General features: G+C 42.3%; 1 protein-coding gene across 2 annotated transcripts in view; it reads right to left on the minus strand.

Annotated features, from left to right (window-relative positions):
• Positions 1 to 18,551, minus strand: part of Tmem131 (transmembrane protein 131) — a 136,195-nt gene that overhangs the window by 57,824 nt on the left and 59,820 nt on the right. For both annotated transcript variants that reach the window (XM_055606926.1, XM_055606916.1), the window contains exon 5: positions 5,007 to 5,130. In XM_055606926.1, coding sequence (XP_055462901.1) covers positions 5,007 to 5,130 — 124 coding nt within the window. The remainder of the gene's footprint in view (positions 1 to 5,006; positions 5,131 to 18,551) is intronic.

An 18,551-nucleotide genomic window follows, 5' to 3' on the forward strand; every position in this document is an offset into this window, starting at 1 on the left:
TACTATACACTACACATCTGTAAACTGTGGCAGGGCTAAAGGAATGCAGGGCTCCTCTGAGAAAGGTGGTAAAATAGCCTGTGCTTCCATGTAGCCTGGTGAAGGAGAAACATCTGGTTAACAAACAACAAGGCTAGTCCACACAACAGAGGTCAGGAAACTAGAGGAGAGCATCTTTCAAAGAAGGGACAGAGCCCTGGGGAAGGAGTTAAGGGAGCAGCACGGATGAAATGGAGTGGGGGTGGGAGGGCAGGGTAGCAGAGGGAAAATGGGAAGGGATAACTAATACTAAAAGCCCTTTGAAAAAGCCATTTTCTCGACTGTAGAAACGTCTTAAAAGACATATATATATGCATATAAAAAGTTTAAATGGAATTATCCTATAACTGGCAACAGCACCCTAACTAGACACCACGTGCTAGCAGATAAAAGCCCCAGCACCAGGAACAGGCTACCTCTTTTTGAGTTAGTTACTGGCAACAGGTTTCCATAATCTCCCAAACATTATAAGCTATAACCAGTGCTTTTGGTTATCATCCAGACCTTGATGGTAAGACCCTACTGCTAAGGACACCCCATTCCTGAGGCATGGAACATAAAAAGGTCTGACTGTACTCACCTACTGGCTAGCTTTCACAAGGTTGGAAGGTGCTATGCATGCTACCAGAGAAGAAAAGTAACCATTAATGTCATCCAGTTGTTGGAATGACTTGGAGCTAAGCTAAAATATTTGGGCAAGACAGTGGTAGCCCATGCCTTCAATCCCAGCAGAGACAGGCTGATCTCATGAATCAGTTGCTCTCTAAGTTCTAGAGTTACGGCGAACAAGGTGGTGGTGTTGCATGCCTTTAATCCTACCATGCAGGGACAAGTCTCACACACCGTTCCTAAGTGGTATGTCTGCACACTAGAGAAATCACATACCATAGTTACAGATTATCATAAAACCCTCAACAGGGTGACTGGAAAGGCAGCTAATTTCCAATGGGGCCAGGAACAAAGCTTTCCCTACTGCCAGGAAGCTCATCTCGTGCATGCAAACCTGACCAATATTGAACCAGATAATACCCTAATTATGGACATCATATTTGTTGGTGAACTGGCAACTAGGGATTCTTATAAAACCAAAAGAAGTCAATCAGCCTTTGCCTGTTGCCCTTTACTGAAAATGCTTTCCACATATGAACATTGTCTTTTTGAGAAATAAATCTGGTCATTTTACGAGACATAGAGAAGCTTATTCTTAGTTATTGCTAACTACCCTATGTTCATAAGTGCGTCCCTTACAATGATGGATTGAAGCTGTTTAAAGCCAGAGTCTTTCACCAGCTCAGCCACGGAAGGAGAAGTATTACAGTGGAACCAGTTCCTGTCTGAATTCCTCTGTGACCAGGATGTGGTAGCAAAGGAATCTATGCCTTCTCACACTGAGGAAATAGCTCGGTTGTCTATAATCCCTTTCCATAAACAGCTCACCCCTTCCCCAAAAGAGGTACCTATTGACCTGTGTGTATGTGTGGGACCAGCAGAATGTCACAGCATTTGGCTACTGTATAGTTTACTGATGTTTCACCAATCACTGACAGAACCAAAACTAGTGGAAAGTGGTAGCATATAGATAGACCAGGGGACGGAGTGGCCAATGCTGAGGAAGGAACCACAAAATCAGTGCAGCACTACTGACTACAAGACAAACAACTGGGAAAGCAAAAGGAAAATCTCTGTCTTCTCCAACTCATGGAGTTGCATGTGCAATGTTATAGCTATATGGCCATCAAAGTGGAAAATCAGTAACTGGCAGATATACGGCAAATAAAATAGAAAAAGATAGTAAAACACACATGCACAAATTGCAACATGGAGGCACAAGAACCATAAAAAAGTGAAGAAACATGACTCCTCCAAAAGATCACAGTTCCTCAACAGTCAGAATCAGATACTGAAGTAGCTAAAGCATCTGATGGATATCTGAAAAGCAAAAAGCCCCAAAGGATCAATCATATAGATGAATGAGCTAAAGAAATCAATTCTAGACTGAGAGAAAAAAAACAGCAACAAAGAAGAGAAAATCAGCAAAGGGAAGTGAACATCAGCGAGAAAACTGAGATTTTGAAAATACAGTTACTGGAAAAGAAAAGCTCTACGTAGCAAATAAAACACATGTGCTAAGCATCGGTGAGAGACTTGCCCAAGAAGGAGGAGTCTCAGGGTGGAGCATGAAGTTGGGGATACCACATTCAACCAGCCACTAAAGAAATAAGCAAACTCAATGGCAACAACCAAGAACTCCAGCAAATGATTAAGAGACTGAACCTAAGAATCCTTGAGGTAAAGAACTGGAGATGAAAGCTTAAAGCAGAGAGAACCTACTTCATAAAATTATGGTGGAAAACCTCCTAAGTGAACCACTGGAATGCAAGAGACACTTAATGTCTAAGTGAGCACAAGCAGAGACTCAGCACTCCAGAACACACAGTCAAGACACCAAAATCACAAAGCAAAGATACAGTGAGAGCTGAAGGAAAAAACCCCAACACATGTACAGAGCGAAACTCATCAGAGTAGGTACTGGATCTTGCTTCAGCAGCCCTATGGTGAGAAAAGCATGGGACAAACACTTCAAGCCTGTAAAGTAAATAACCAAGATGATTTGTTCAGCAGAGCTCTCTTTTAAAATTGATGGAGAAATCAGGACATTTCAAGACCAAACAAACTAGGCCAGCACCACAGGAGAGCTTCAAAAAGCATACTCTTCACAGAGAGAAGAAAATCGATAGCATTATAACTCTGAGAGAATAAATTCCATGAGGGGACAGATGATCACAGGCAAGCTAGGAAGAACTCCTAGCTTGTATGTTTGTTTTTGTTTTTCAAGAGGGTTTCTCTGTGTAGCCTTGGCTGTCCTGGACTTGCTTTGTAGACCAGGCTGGCTTGGAACTCATGGAGATCCACCTGCCTCTGCCTCCCTGAATGCTGGGATTAAAAGCTTGTGCCACTGTGCCTGGCTGTCAACAAACTCTTAATACTAAGAGGAAACAAAAACCAAATAATAACCCTATACTATCTCTCAATAACAAGTTTAAATGTTAATGGCCTCAATGCATCAATAAAAAAAACTCAGATGGGCTAATTCGGTTAAATAATTCAATTATATGTTATTTCTAAGAAACACACCTCACTGGAAAAGACACTCAGAGAAGTAAACTTACCAACCAAACAGAAGCTGGTGCAGCTATTTCAATATGTGCACCACTCCTTACAGCCAAGTATAAGACAAATCACTAGACTGGGAAGACTCATACAAGGCCAATCTTTGGGCTCTTGTAAGTTACTCACAACTAAGGCAAATCCTTTGAGACCTCAAGTCTCCCCAGAATTCTGTAATTTAAGACTGCTGATATAGTAATAAAAATTGTGAGCTGGGAGTGGTGGCGCACGCCTTTGATCCCAGCACTTGGGAGGCAGAGGCAGGTGGATCTCTGTGAGTTCGAAGCCAGCCTGGTGTACAAAGGAGTCCAGGACAACCAGGGCTACACAGAGATACTCTGTCTTGAAAAACAAAAAACAAAACAAAACAAAAATTGTGAAAAAATCTTTTAGGTAAAAAGAAAAAAGCAATATGCTGACTTTCAAACCCTTTATTTATAAAAGCTTCCAAAGAGGGGAGTGAAAAACAAAACAAAACAAAACAAAACAAAACAAAACAAAACAAAACCCAACACCATAGCCATTTTTTAACCCTAGAAGCTACTACCAATGACACATATTGAAACAGTATTTTAGAAAGGAGAATTGTAAAACTTGAAGTTACCCAGTAGTTTATACGTATTTTATATGTTAGAAAAGATGCTGCTTATTTTCTTAGTCACAGCCCTTCAACAGCCAGTGAACCCCTGGGAGAGATGAAATTAGAATCCATTCCTCTACTCTCTCCTCATGTTGCCTATTCATTATGTTGTAAGCCTACACACTAAAGCCTAATGTATCTCCTCATTAAAATAGAAACAAAAATCCTTGAGTTCCCTCTTCTGTCGTTTTGATCAGAAAGGCTCTTCCTTAAATAACAACACACACCTTACAAGTGACAGCGTCAGTAAAAGTTGGGAAGATACTTGTGGTGCGCAGAACTCAACCCTGCCTGTGACTATGATGAGGTACGACACTGTGGTTGCCTATGGAAAAGGACTTTTTCCAGGTGTAATTCAAGTCAGCTGACTATGCTGGTGGCCCTGATCCACTGTCATGACTTTACGCCACTAATGGTGGAGGCAGCAACCAGGAAGATAAGCAGTGCAAGAAGGGAGTGACACACTGTTGCTGGCTTACAACAGAGGAGCCCATGGGTCCATCAAGCTGAGCGAGGGGCTGGTCAGCAAGGAAATGTTCTGCAACCAAAACTGATTAATTTAATTCCACTGAAGATCCGAATGATCCGAAGATCCACTCAGCCTCCCAGCATGGAAGGGCTGAGCCCAGGCTATATGATACAAAAACGCTGTGTTCCTGAGAACCAGCTTAAGCCACTGGGCTTCTGCTAATACTACACAGCAAGAGAAACCTTACCAGTGCTGAGGACCTGCCTGCTGTTCAGAACAGGGACAGTGGCACATATCATTAATCCCAGCACTTTGGGAGGCAGGGGCAGGAGGATCTCTTGAGTTCAAGGTCAGCCTGGTACAGAGCAAGTTCCAGGACAGCAGAGCTACAGAGAAAACTAACAAAACAAAACAAAATAAAACAAAACAAAATGAAAGAACCAGCTATGCAAAGGCTAGAGTTTTTTTCAGAGTGCTTAAGATTCCTAGAACAGTTACCATTACTTGCTGAAGGAAATCAATGGGCATTTAAGGATAGAAATTATCAATCTTATAAAAAAGGAACAAACAAGTGATATTCAAGAAAGTAGGGAAACACTAGAAACACATTTTAACTATAGCAAAATTAGCCATTAATAAAAATGCAGAACTTCAATTTCAAACAAAAAAATATTTTCAGTAAGAACTTACCCTGTTTTGAAAAAATGACGCGTGGAAATGTGACGTTGTGGCAGATATTGACACTAACGCGATAGTCTCCTCAGAGCTAGGGTTATGTAAGTGGACCTTCTCCATTTTTGGCATTCCAACTGGCCTGCAAAAAGAAAAAGAAAACTCTCAGAAATAACTCAGATACTTTTAGCTTTTAGGATAACTGCTAATTGTTTAAAAGTCAAACAGAAAGATTGTTAGGCAAATTCATATGCAAATACAGTAAAATACACGTCGTCAGCCAACAAATACCGGAGTGTCAGTTCTGTGCCTCACACTGAGTCAGGTGCTGTAATTCATTCGATGAGACAAGTTTCAGCTGAACAACACCTATAATCTGACAGTCTGTGAGGAGGCCAGTCTGGGACAATGTATCTGATCCTTTCCCCTTGCTAGCACCACCCTGCCTGTCTCCCAAAGTGCCACAGACACAAAGTTGGTGGCAAGATCATAAAGAGATCTTATGAGCTGGGGACTTCTGCTATTCTCATTTAATAGAGGACACTGAGATAGAAGGGGGGGGGGAACTTCATTAATTTGTCCAAAGTCATACTTTGAACCTGAATTGGCATCTAGTCCATGAACTAACCCCACAGCAAACTGCCTCCTCTCAAGGGAACAATATGAAATACATACGCAGTGGCTCATGGTTCCCTTTAATGGTCCCCTGGGTGTCCCTGAAAAGCAAAATCTTACTATGCAGTTGAACTGGTATTTCTGCTCCCAATCTCACTGTGTATCCTTCTAGTTTCTACAGCATTGCAGAATTCTTTTCTTCAGGGCTAAAAATTTCACTGGCATTGGTCCTATTTACCTGTCAAGGCTATCAGGACTTAGAAGACAAAGCCACAGGCATGTACTTACTGCACACTGCACATATCATTTAGTACAGTAGCAGGCATGTGTGGGAGCACACATGCGCATGCTCGCTGGCTTTGCTTCCTCTCCCTCCTTCAGTATTAAAATGTCCTCCAAAACCTGACGTTTTTAGCCCAAGTAAGTAACTAGTGAGGTTTTCACAATGCAATCTTCCGCTTGATTCAGGTGCTGCACGACCCAGTTCCTTGCAGACCATCTGTCTTCCCTGTTCTCTAGACCAAACTAATTTTCTAATTCAGATCCAACTTTCTTCTATAAGGTGCTTTTCCCATGCAACCCTTCTAGGCCACACTTCTTCAAGTCTTGTTTTACAATTCCAATACAATGTCTGCATTAAACCTCAAATCCTAAGCAGCTGAAACACAGCCAGAACTGTGCTTTGTATTTGCGTCAAGTGTATTTTCCTATCTTTTATCTCTACCTTTTCTTCAATTCAGTTGTCTGACTAATTTATTATTTGGAAAAATTTAAAAACCAAAGAATAGCTTGATAATTTTCACCAGTTTAAGAAAATGAATTAGGGGCCCTAAGTTCCTTCAGAGATGATAAATTATATTAGGATACACAGGCTAGTCTTGCTCCTCCCAACTAATGCCCCAAAACAATGTTCAAATTTAGAAGCTAGAGAGACCTAAATTCACAATGGGCCAAAATGTAGAGAACTGATCATTGAATGCCCAACCCTAATTAATGGACACATCTAGACAACACAACCCCTACAAGGCTCAAAGAATATCGCTGAAGAAGAGGTAGAAAGATGGTGAGAACCTGAGGTCCAGGATGCTGCTCTGATGTACTATCTTCTATATATGTATGACAGGCATGCTACACTAAACAAGAACAGCACAACAACTAGGCTGTGTCAGTTGGCATGCCTACAAAAATGGGGAGATCCCACCCCTACAAGAAGAGCTGCAGCAATTAGTGGGTACCAAGAGGGGGAATCAGTTTTCTCCATGGATGAACCCTCTGAAATACCCAAATGTTCAGTCCTAAACACAAATATATATATAAAGTAAATGAAGTCTGCAGGTTGTGTATATGCATGTGATACACACACACACACATATTTATTTATACATATAAAGGAATTTCATTCCCTTTGATGCTATTGTAAATGGAATTTTCTCCTCATCCTCTATCCCAGCTCTGTTTATTCAAGTCTGCCTTTGAACTCATGTTTCTCCTCCCTTCCTGAATGCTGAGTTACAGGCATATGGCTGCCGTATCTAGCTGCAACTGTTTTTCTCTCTCTTAAAAAGAGTTTTCAATGCTATTGAAAAAAATATAGTTTAGTTTTCTATTTTGGTCTTGCATCCAGTGCATATTAAACTTATTACTTCTAGTAGCCTTTATTTAATATATTATATTTAGACTGGGTATCTAGTCTATAGAAGAGGGAACATTTGCAAGCAGAGATTCTTGCTTCTTTTCTGCGTGCCATCTGACATTTTTCCTACCTTATTACCAGAATGAGAATAAATACGATGCTGAAGAGAGGTGATCTTGCTCTTGATGCAGAGGACAGTTTCACTCTTTCAGAATTATGCGTGACATCAACCTTGGGATTTCACAGATCATCTTCATTAGGTTGGCACATTCCTTTCTGCTCTTGGTCTTTTGAGAATGATTACTATGGACATGTACTGTATTTCTTTCGCTACATTTACTGATATGCTCTTACGTATTCTCCTTTATTCTCTCACAATAGTATTATTTGCTTACGGGCACAACTATCTAACGTGCTGATTACTTCTGTTTGCTGCTGCTTTGTGGAGGACTTCTGAACCTATATACAAAAGGATGCTTGTCTGTAGTTGGGTTTGTCTTCCCAACAGCATCTTTGGTTTGGAATCGGGGCAATAAACCAAACAGACCGTATTAGAAAGGCCCCTGCCATCTATCATTTGTGCACAGCTTGCTTTCTAGAAAGTTTTTGTTCGATTGATTCAACTTGTTTTGCTTTTTCCAAACATGTACTCACAATTTTTGCTTTTGATTTTTGACTCTATTCAGATTTTCTACTTATTTCACATACAAAATAAAAACAAATTAGTGTATGGCTGTGTTCCAACAGCTTTTGGGGCAGCTACAGAAACAACTGACAACAGGAGAGGGGCACGTGTGCAGCAAGATGGCAGGACAGAAAGACCCAGCCCTCCTTAACCCACTGGGGCACTACGCCCGAAGACAGGATAGCTCCCTTTCTGAGGAACCCAGACACTAGTTCACAGGCTTTCCTAGGAAAACACAAAGCAGCCATGCTGAAGCTATCAGGAAAACCTGTGGCCACCAACTCTTCCCTGGCACAGTGCAGCACAGTGAATGGCTTCCGGTTTCTTGTGGTAAGGAAGAGGAAGGCTGGACTGTAGGGACATAGTTTTCACAGGGGGTACTTGAGAGACAGATTTCCATAGATAACAGAAGTGCTGGTTTAGACTAACCACATGATACAGATAGTGTGTGGTACGCAGCACATTGATGTACAAAGTTAATAATTCATACAGGAATAGTCTTTTTACACATTTGAAGTATCTCAAAAATTTAAAACACTGGGCAATTAAGTTCAGAAGCACAAAAAACTAACAGTATTTAATTGTCTACGCATAGAGAGTACAACTATTAAGAATCTTAGAACTGATTACACAAATACAGGAGAACAATGGCACTGGTCTAGAGGGTACAGTGTTCACTAGGCACCCTATTTCTCCAGCTGTGTGGCGAAATGTAAAATATACATCTATCATGTATCTTCTGTATGTATACTTTTCATTCAGAAAGTAAAAAATACTGACTCTTGTTTCGTCACCATTATATGAATTTGATTTGAAAAGCAGGCTTAAAAATAAAATATCAGAAATGTCATTAGCTAACCATTATGATAAAGTACAGTTAATTGCCTAAGTAGAAACTATAGTGTTTCCTTAAAAACTTTTCCCCCGTCATCAATTTTTTTTTTTTTTTAAAGTAACATCTTCCAGTTTACTAGATGGTGGTAAGAATTTCATGTGCTCAATATATATTTCATACTAATTTTCATATTCTGTATTATCTAAATAAAAATTCAATTCAACATTTCTTATTTGTTCCTTTTCAACCCACAGCTGACTTTTGGACTCAATATTTTCTGTCGTTTCTGGAATAGAGTAAGAATATTTCCTTTGCATATTACCAAATATTCTCTCTCTCTTTCTTGAGCTCACAGGGAACCTCCTGCCTCTGCCTCCGGAATGCTGGGACTGAAAGCGTGCTCCACCACCGCCTGGCTACTCTTTTTCTTTCTAAGAATTATATAAATAAGAACCCTTGCCTTTCACAAACATTTAACTAAGCTGCCTTTTAAGGCTCTGATATGGGTCTGAGTGGCACTGAGAGTTTCTTCAGGATGCTGGCTGGTGTGCAGTTTTGCTGGGGTGGGATTAGACGTACTCTGGTTCCCCAGAGGCCTAAACCAGACCCAGATTTCTGAGAGTGACAGGACCCACCACCTTGCAGACACCGAACAGTATGAGAGACGAAGTCCCTCCAAGTTTCTCACTGTGGGCTGACGCGCCTGCTCTCTCAGCATCGCTGAAGGCTGTGCCTTACAGCTAGACTATCACATACACGAAAAACGTGCTTCTGTTTTACACAGAGAAGCAAAAGCCTAGGCTACTTCATTTCACAGCTTATAGCCCAGCCACCAGGAGGAGGTCCACAATAATTCTGCGGCCTAATTGTGGAGACATGGTTTAGGAGTACCCATTTCACTGAAATCCTCTTGCCTGAGGTAGAGGCTAGACCCCGATAGTGACTGGCTCACAGACCCCAGAAAGGCGCTCTAGATCATGAACAATTAAAGAAGCAGTTGCAGGCTCAACTGAGACTTCAAACTATGGTCACACTGCACCAAGGAGAAACTGTGTAACTACAGTTACACAGTTTGGAAAAATAAAAGCTTCTTTCCTCAGTGTTGTAAGTAAAACAGCACAGCGACGTAAACATACTCTTGTAGCCTGGAAGACCACCATATGCGCGACCTGTCTCAACCGAGAGCTACGTGCGGCAGTCACTGCCCACACTTCTGTTCCTGCCTAACTTCAGTACAACTAATCTCATCTAAGATAAGGAGACAGGAAACACGATGGACAGGTACTTTAAAATCTCTTTCTAACAGGCTATGGATAGCCTGCTATAATGACAGGGCTCAAAGAGACAAGTATGGAGGTCCCAGGAGCCTGGGGACAGGGTGGTGATGAGAAGTTTGATTCACAATTTGCTAGCCTGGCTTTGTCTTCTTGAGGCATCAAGGAGGACAGGTTCTGGGCCGCACTTGCTGACAGAGGGGTTCTGGAAATTAGGAATAAAGAGGATAGAGAGAAGATGGTGGGAAGGGCACCAGCAGTCCACTGTAGGTTTGCATGTTCACGTAAGACAGGCTTTCTTAAGCTCTGGGCAGTCCAGTCCACATCACAAAAGTAGAGGGCTCCATTGAAGGAAGAGCCTTCCCTGTTCAGCCTGCCCTTTGCCCTCTTGGTCCAGGATTCTCTCGCATCACCTTTCCCTCTCTATGCTCTATACCACCACAGGCTCCTGAAAACTGTTAGCAGGCTGGGTTCTCACATGAATTGAAAGCCCTCAGCTAAATGCATTTCATTTATTGGCACAACTCATGCTGCCCTAAGTCTCTTGCGTACAGCTCCTCTATTTCCAAAACCGGCAACTTAGTAAAACCTGTGCCAAGTTCCTCCGCTACTTCAAATGTCCAACATTTCTGTCATGATTCTCAGGCCAGAATCTGAGGGCTTTGGAACTAGGTCTGGCCCACCCAGATATCTCTCCATTTTAAAGGTCCTATGACTCAGAACCTTCATTCCAGCCACTCCCGGTGTAGTGCCTGATTGTAAAGATGCATATACACATGCATACTAGAAGCCTGAAATCCTCCCAATCATTTTACAGTTCTGTCTACCACAAGCAGCATGTGTGATCTGCTTGGCTAGACAAGCTCAATTTAAAAATAAAACTAAACAGATGTCCAGCCCCTTGACAATGTGGGTCCTGTTTGTTTCCAATACTGGCTTCTCCAAACAGAGGAGTCAAAGAGAACAGTGGGAGGTATTTATAGGTGAACACAGCTGAAGCCATCAGACATTTCTCTGTGCTTCAAGACAGATGAATGTCCAGATTCTGGACTGTCAAGATTCCAGGAGTCTAAGGCTCCACAGAATTGAGGGGAATATCTAGAAACCACAGACTAACTTAGAAAGTAAGCTGCAATTCCGTGGTCAGTGGTACATTTCCCATGTCACATAAGAAGACGCTGCACTATCAGGAAACAGCTGCAGAAATGGTTTTCCAAATATCCTTAGACAGACCTTATGAATGGAAATCTCAGCCTTCTGTTGAGCAGCCTTGGGTGGGAAGCTGGGCCAAGTCAGCATCAACACTCCGTACCACTCAATCACCGCAAAACCCTACAGCTCTCACAAACACATCAGAAAACCTTCAAACTAAGAACCCGAAGTGGAAAAACTACAAGGCACCAAACAACTCTTGAAAAAAGGAGGCCTCCTTGATTTTCCTGGAATACCAAAAAGTAATTAGGAAGAAATATCTTTTATAGATTGAACTATTTTAACAAAAGTTTCCTGTATCTAGCGACAACCTATTAACATACATGTTAAAGTCAGTTAGTAATGATTTTAAACTGAAGATTTGAAGCCATTTTTCCTGCATCTAATAATTATATGAACCAAAGAATTCAGTGAACCAAGTTTCTACCCCAAACATCCTTTACTGTTTGCGGTGAGTGTTGAAAAAAAAAGTTGTTATGGAAATAAAAAACACTTTAGAACACTGGCATAAATCATGTGGGGGATGGGGGGCGAGGGAAGTCAGTAGTGTCTAGATTGCTACAGAATGTTATTCGGAAACCAGCAGGAAGGCAGAAGGGAGAAAGGAGAAAGGAGAAATTAAACATTAAAGACAAAGTTAAATTTTAAAAAGTCAAGAAAAACCTATTTGGGAGGCTGGAGAGTGGTTAAGAGCACTTGTTGCTTTTGCAGAGGACTTGGGCTCAGTTCCTAGCACCTAAACACTTAAATTGTGGCTCATAATTGGCTGTGTCTCCAGGGAATGCAGTGCCCTCCTCTGACTTCTTCAGGTAACAGGCACAATGTGGCGCATATATATGCAGGCAAAGTACCAATACACATGCATCTAAAAAGGGGCCCATTTCATCAGAGTGTCCACCGGGGTGACCACTGCTCTATCCTGAGACTTTTTTAGACTAGAGAACTAGAAGCTAGTGTCTCCCTGTGGTAGAAGGCTACAGAAGGCAGGGATGGAAGGAGTCAGTAGGGTTTTTCTCGTCCTTGTAGGAAAAAGGTATAGGTAGTGAGGGAATAAGAGAGTAAGTGAAGGTGAGAGACCTGCTTGTCTGTAGTGGTGCTGAATCTGTCCCATTTCTGCCTTCAGGACTTTCAGCCAGCATTCTCACTTACAATTAAACAGGTACAGCACTGACTGATGCAGAAGCGCCACAGGCAATCCATACTTAACGCCAGTTTTCTCATTCTAGCGCTAATGGTAAGCTGGTTTCGCAGGGTCCTTATCTGTGGAAGGGACAGCTAAAAGCCTACGACTGAATCATCATGGTGCCTGCTGCTTTCAGATGTTCACACAGCTACAAGGGCCTGAGAAGACGGCTGCCTTGGCTTGTCAAGCACTTGCTGTTCGAGCCTGAGGTCCCGAGTGTGAGCCCCAGCGTCCACATACAAAGCTGGCACATATGATCCCAGCATTAAGGAGGCAGAGACACAAGACTGCCCTGCACCCCACAAATTACTAATGAGACAAAATGGTGCCCTAACTGAAGGCTCCAGGCAGCATGGCCACTGGGGTTGTGAGCTCAGCATGCCAGGTGCACTGCCCAGGGCACACACCCTTTCATTTCTCTGGTGTGAGACACAGGCCCTGGCTCTATCCTGCTGAACACTGAGGACAGGACACTTGCCAAAGCACCCCCGCCAGCCCTACAATACCTAGCACAGAAAAGGGGCACTTCTTTCACACACATTTAACAGTGCAGAGGAACAAAACCTCCCCAGAGCTTCCCTGGGCCTGCTCTCATATTCCTCAGTAGAATGGGTCCTGTGACCTGACCCCAAACTAGAATGGGGATGTCATAACCACCTTAAATAGAATTACACGGTCACTGTCCCTAAAGGTTGAACAACTGAAAAAACGCTGGACATACATTAACAAAAACCGAAGTGAGGCCAGGGAGTAGGTGTCAACGGGAAACGTACATGAAGCTCTCAGGAGTTACTCTAGAGCAGTGTTCTGATCTCAAGTTTCCCATTTAAGAAAAGCACAGATGTATGAGGGAAGAAAGAAAATAGATCAATGCAGGAAAAAATTCAATTAAGTAACAATGTTTTGTTTCTAAAGTGGGGAAGAAACATAACTCAAAGAGGATGTGAACTCACATTTGATTTCCTTTAGCAACTGGCTACTTCCTAGAGCCACTTAGGAATAATATTCTGTAGTGAAAACATTTTCTCAGTTTCTTGTCATGAAGCTACTCTTGAGTCTCCTAAAAACCTGGGCTCTAAACTGCCAAACACAGAATTTCAAGCATAAGACCTTCCATTTTTAGAGACAAGAGCACTAAATTTAGGAATCTTGATGTCTATAGTCATACAGTGGCTGGGTGCTAACCCTGGGCTGGACTAAATTACAGTCCCTGAATTCCTCTCCAGCGCACTTCTCCTTGTCTTCTGAATCTCTTCTTCAGGCTGGAGCTGCTAAGAGAGCCAGCACAGCCTGTAGCATACGTATCTCCCCAAGCTACTGGAGCACCAAGGAGGTGCTGCTCAGAGTGCTTCTGCAGATGTGATTAAGTCCTTATCGCCAGCTTACATCCAAGGGGAGCTCACGCTAGGCAGGTCTACTAATCACGTGGAAGTCCTTTCGTGGACAGCTTAGGCCCTTTTCTTGAACCACATGGACTTTCAATTGCTCTCCCTTGCTCACGATCTCCTGCTGCCTGCCTGGAAAAGATCGGCAACATGACTCAGGGTTGGAGCTGTTCACTATCTTCCTCAACGTGGGTGTAACCAGTTCCTACAGTCATATATGCCAGCCTCTCGCGTGCCCTCCCACACAGCTAAACATGTACCTAGGCACACACACTTAAGATCCCTAGCAGGTTCTGAGTCTCCAAATGAACTCTACCATTCTGCATGTTTTCCCATGTGCCCACAAAGATCTACCTTCTATAACCCTAGTTCTATTTTTGTGAAATAAAATATACAACGTTTGATGTTCTTAGACTGGGTGCAGGTATTTTTAAATAATAGAAAAACAATGTCTTAGTTAATTTAAGAAAATGTAACAAAATGCTATACACTCAGTGGATTATAACCACTATTAATGTCTTTCTCACAGTTCTAGTACCAGGAAATCTGAGCAGGGCCTAGCAGCATACTTGGGTTCTGATGGGTTCCTCTTTGTGGTTCACAGATGTATCTTCTTGACACACAGGGTAGGGCAGCTGTAAGCACCCTGTGTATGAGGTCTGTTTTCCCTCATGCCTACTCTCTTTGCAGACTCCCTTTCCCCATACCATCATATTCTAGATAAGGTTTCGACCGTAGTGAGCTGGAGTGCAGACATCAGGCACAGAGAACACTGCTCCTTTCTGTTCCCTTCTCTGCCTTTGGAGCAGCACAGGGTGCTGCCCTTGGCATCAGCTCCTTTCCTGTGTTTCTGGTAGTTTTCCTCACTGTCACCTGCCTTGTTTGTGCTCTGCTGAAGTTCACCTGTCCTGCCCTGGATCTTCACGAAGGCTTACAAAGGTTCTCTTAGCTCCTGAGCCTCCAGCTGCTCTCTGATCAGGACCAGCCTCAATGAGAAAGCCCATCTACTTCCTCCCCAGGCAGTGATAACTTCACTATCCTACCACCTCCTCTGTCTAGTCATAATTAGCCAGGACTGTTGTTAAAGGCTAACTTCAGTATTCTTTGTGTCCTTTCAGTGTGACTGTCTTGAGGGAAGAGTCACATTGTAAGTGATACACCAGTTTCAATACCGACTGCTAACAAAATATTCAATCAATTAAGAATAAACAAATTTAACAAATATGCCCATAGAATTTGATGCTAATACCACATAAAATAGTAAGAAACAAGGAGGTTCACAATACACTGAGTTGAAAAGCAAGTTAAACGATAGTATATTTATAAAATGTGGGATATGTTTTTGTGAGTCCATAAATGTAAATGCACAGCACATGGAAGACAGTTTAAATACAGAGGTTCTAAATGGTCAGACTATGACAACTCTTTAATTTCTTGCCCTCGCGAGTATTTTGCTTTTATGTTTATTACAGTGACCATATACCACTCAGGTATCCCAGCCTTCACAAGCTCTTAAGGGTCAAATTAGGAACTGTGAGGGAGGTGTCTCTAAAATGCTACAACCTTCTCCTGTTCCAGCCTCCTGAATACTCTTATGTGCAATTGTGTATTTTAGAGAAAAGGAAGCAAGAGGGTCCATTCATTCTCAAAGAAATACAAGATTCAAAAAGGAAAGAAACAAACATTTCACAAACAGATTAAAATCATCATTTCAGAATCTCGCTTAACTTTATCCCAAGTTCTCCTGCTCTGGAGATAGAGCGTTAATCAAAAAATTAAGAGGCAAATAATTAGGAAAGGAAATTTCAGCTTCTGTTCAGGTATTTTTCTATAATGAAAGGTTGTTTGTTTGTTTGTTTTAATCTAAAATTTACAAAATACCCTCCACAGACACATGAAAGGCTGGGAGAAGGGCTCAGTCAGAACAGTTCTGCTGCCTAAGCACAGGGAACTGAGTTCAGATCTGGCACCTATATAAAGGGGCAGGCATGGAGCACACCTTTGTAATCCCAGTGCCGGGCAGGAGACAAGCAGATCCCAGGAGCTTGCTGGCCAGCCAGTCTAGCTGAATCAGTGAGCTCCAGAGGCAGTGAACAACCCCGCTTAAGATGAGGACAACAGTAATGGAAGAAGACACCAACAGTGGTCTCTGACATTAATCTCTAGTCACATACACGAACACACACATACACACACAAAGCAAAAACAACTATATAAAAATTTTGAAACAATGTGTCAAAAGTAGCTATTGATTTTTTAAAATGGAATTTTCACTAAAAATTTGGTGCTGGGAACTAATTTTCATTTTTGCCTCCACATCCCACAGAATTGCATCAATATTATCTAATGCCACAGTGTTAGCATGAAGCTCAATAGTCTATGCTTCCCTTCTCTGAGAACACACTCAAAGATAATTTTACTAGAGAAAAGAAAGCCTATTTTTAAAAAATAATTAACCATATTGATATACATGAAATACAATGCCCCCTTTCACTAAATGGTTTTCACTTAAAGAAGACTGTGATATATCTGTAACTGAATTAAGAACTTTACACTTCTTGCAATGTTCTTACTGCCCCTGGCTTAGTGCATTTTGTGCTGCTAAACAGAATATCACTGACTCTATAATTCATAAAGAATAGAAACTCTGGCTCTATGAGATGTACACACACACACACACACACACACACACACACACACACACACACACGGCAGTAGTAAAATACTTCATTAACATGCACAATGCCCTGGATTTGAACACAGGCTGGAGAGATGGCCAAGCAATTAGGAGCATTTCCTGCTCTTCCAGAGAACCTGAGTTCAGTTCCCAGTACCCCCACTGGGTGGCTCACAATCAACTCTAACTCCAGTTCCAGGGGATCTGACAGTCTTTGTGCCTCCATGGGTACACAATGTATAGACATACACAGACACACACACAAACTTAAATATGTGTCTATATACATATACATAAAATGAAAGTATTCCGTTTTAGTTCCGAGAAGCTGGGGGTTCATAACCATAGTGCTGATTAAGGTCTCCCTGATGCGTCCCCACACTGCATGGGAGCATAGTTACCCAAGACAGCAACATAAATCATCAGAGTAGAACCCTTGTTGCTTAATTCCCTCTTAAACATCCTACTGTCTCCTGAGTTTTACTGTCCTAACAGTACTTAAACCTTTTGCAAAACAATATAAACATTTATTTCCTATCTGAACGCCACGGTCTGTAAAACTGAACACCACAGACTCATTTACTTGCATAACGGCTACTTAATAAACACTGACCCCGTCTAGAAGCACATGCAAACTCTTCTCTGCATGCCCAGCCCCTCCCCCCAACCCATGATCTCTGTAAAAATATCACCACAAGCCTGGAATCCCAGCACTGGGGAAGTAAAAGCAGGAGGATCTCTATGAGGTCAAGGTCAGCCTGGTCTACAAAGTGAGTTCAGGACAGCCAAGGCTACACAGAGAAACCCTGTCTTGAAACGCCCCCCCCCCCCAAAAAAAAGGGAATCTCATCACCAGGGGAAAAAAAGGTTATCAAGTGTCTTCTGATTCATACCCAGACATGTTTCAGAGAATACAATCGATATGTTTGATTTCTAAATCTGAAACTATGAAAAATGCACTTAAACTTGTGTTTACTACAGCAAGAGAGGCTAAATGAATGTCGACAGTGATAAAGAAAACTAATTTTTACTTGTTCAGCCAGAGTAGACCTAAAACACTGATGTAATCAAATGTCTGAGGAGGTGGAATAAAAGTGTTGCTCTGGCAGAGGACATGACACCACAAAGCTCGGTTTAGAACCTGTGACTCAGCAAAGCATATGTGGTCTAGTACCTACTACCTATTTATCAATCTCAAAATCTGAAACACAAACTTTGGCCTTCTTGCTTAAATTCACTGTAGAGGCAACATAAAGACAGAAAAAGAAAAAAAAAGAAAAGAAACAGCCCATATTCCCAAAGGCAGAAGAATAATAAAACCAAAAGAATGTGTACAGCATTTAAATTTCATTTAGGACAGGCTTATAGTAGAAACAATTACTTAACTTGAGAGGAAAAATAAGACGACCATTGCCTGCCCACACCTGAGTAAAACACACTTCCAAATGCATGCACACACAGAGCCCAGCCTGACTGCGTGCTCTCCTAGGGTAGACTCTAAGCCACAGTGCACACGGCTCGCTCTGCAGCAGGGTGAGATGCCCTCTTCCCCCACCTGCAAGTGCAGCCCAGTAGGGTGAACACTTGTTTTAACTCGAGACCTGAGGTGGGCGACACGGGCACCCCAAAGGCAGGAGGTGACTGCTCCAACAGAGCTGTGGGATCTGCTGCGGCCTCCCTGGGGCCGGTGAGCACACTGCTGTCAGTGAGCTGACACAGGCACCTTCAGAGCACCATGTCATGCAGAGTTCCAACCCGAATGACTTCAACCAGAGACCAGGTGCCGCTCAGAGCAGGCCTCAATGCGCACGCTACTTCTCACAGGGAACCTCGGACCCAGAGTGGAGCATGTCGGAACGTTTAAAGTTTCAGTTTGTATCATGTTACATTCGTTTTCTTTTTTAAAAGATTTATTTGTTTGTTTGTTTGTTTGTTTATATATGTATGTATGTAGATGAGTGCTCTATCTACACATACACCTGCATGCTAGAAGAGGGCATCAGATCAGTATTGATGGTTATAAACTGCTATGTGGTTGCCGGGAATTCAACTCAAGACCTCTGG

This window comes from Psammomys obesus, unplaced genomic scaffold (genome assembly GCF_907164565.1).
Source record: "Psammomys obesus unplaced genomic scaffold, mPsaObe1.curated_primary_1811, whole genome shotgun sequence".
Lineage (NCBI taxonomy): Eukaryota > Metazoa > Chordata > Mammalia > Rodentia > Muridae > Psammomys > Psammomys obesus.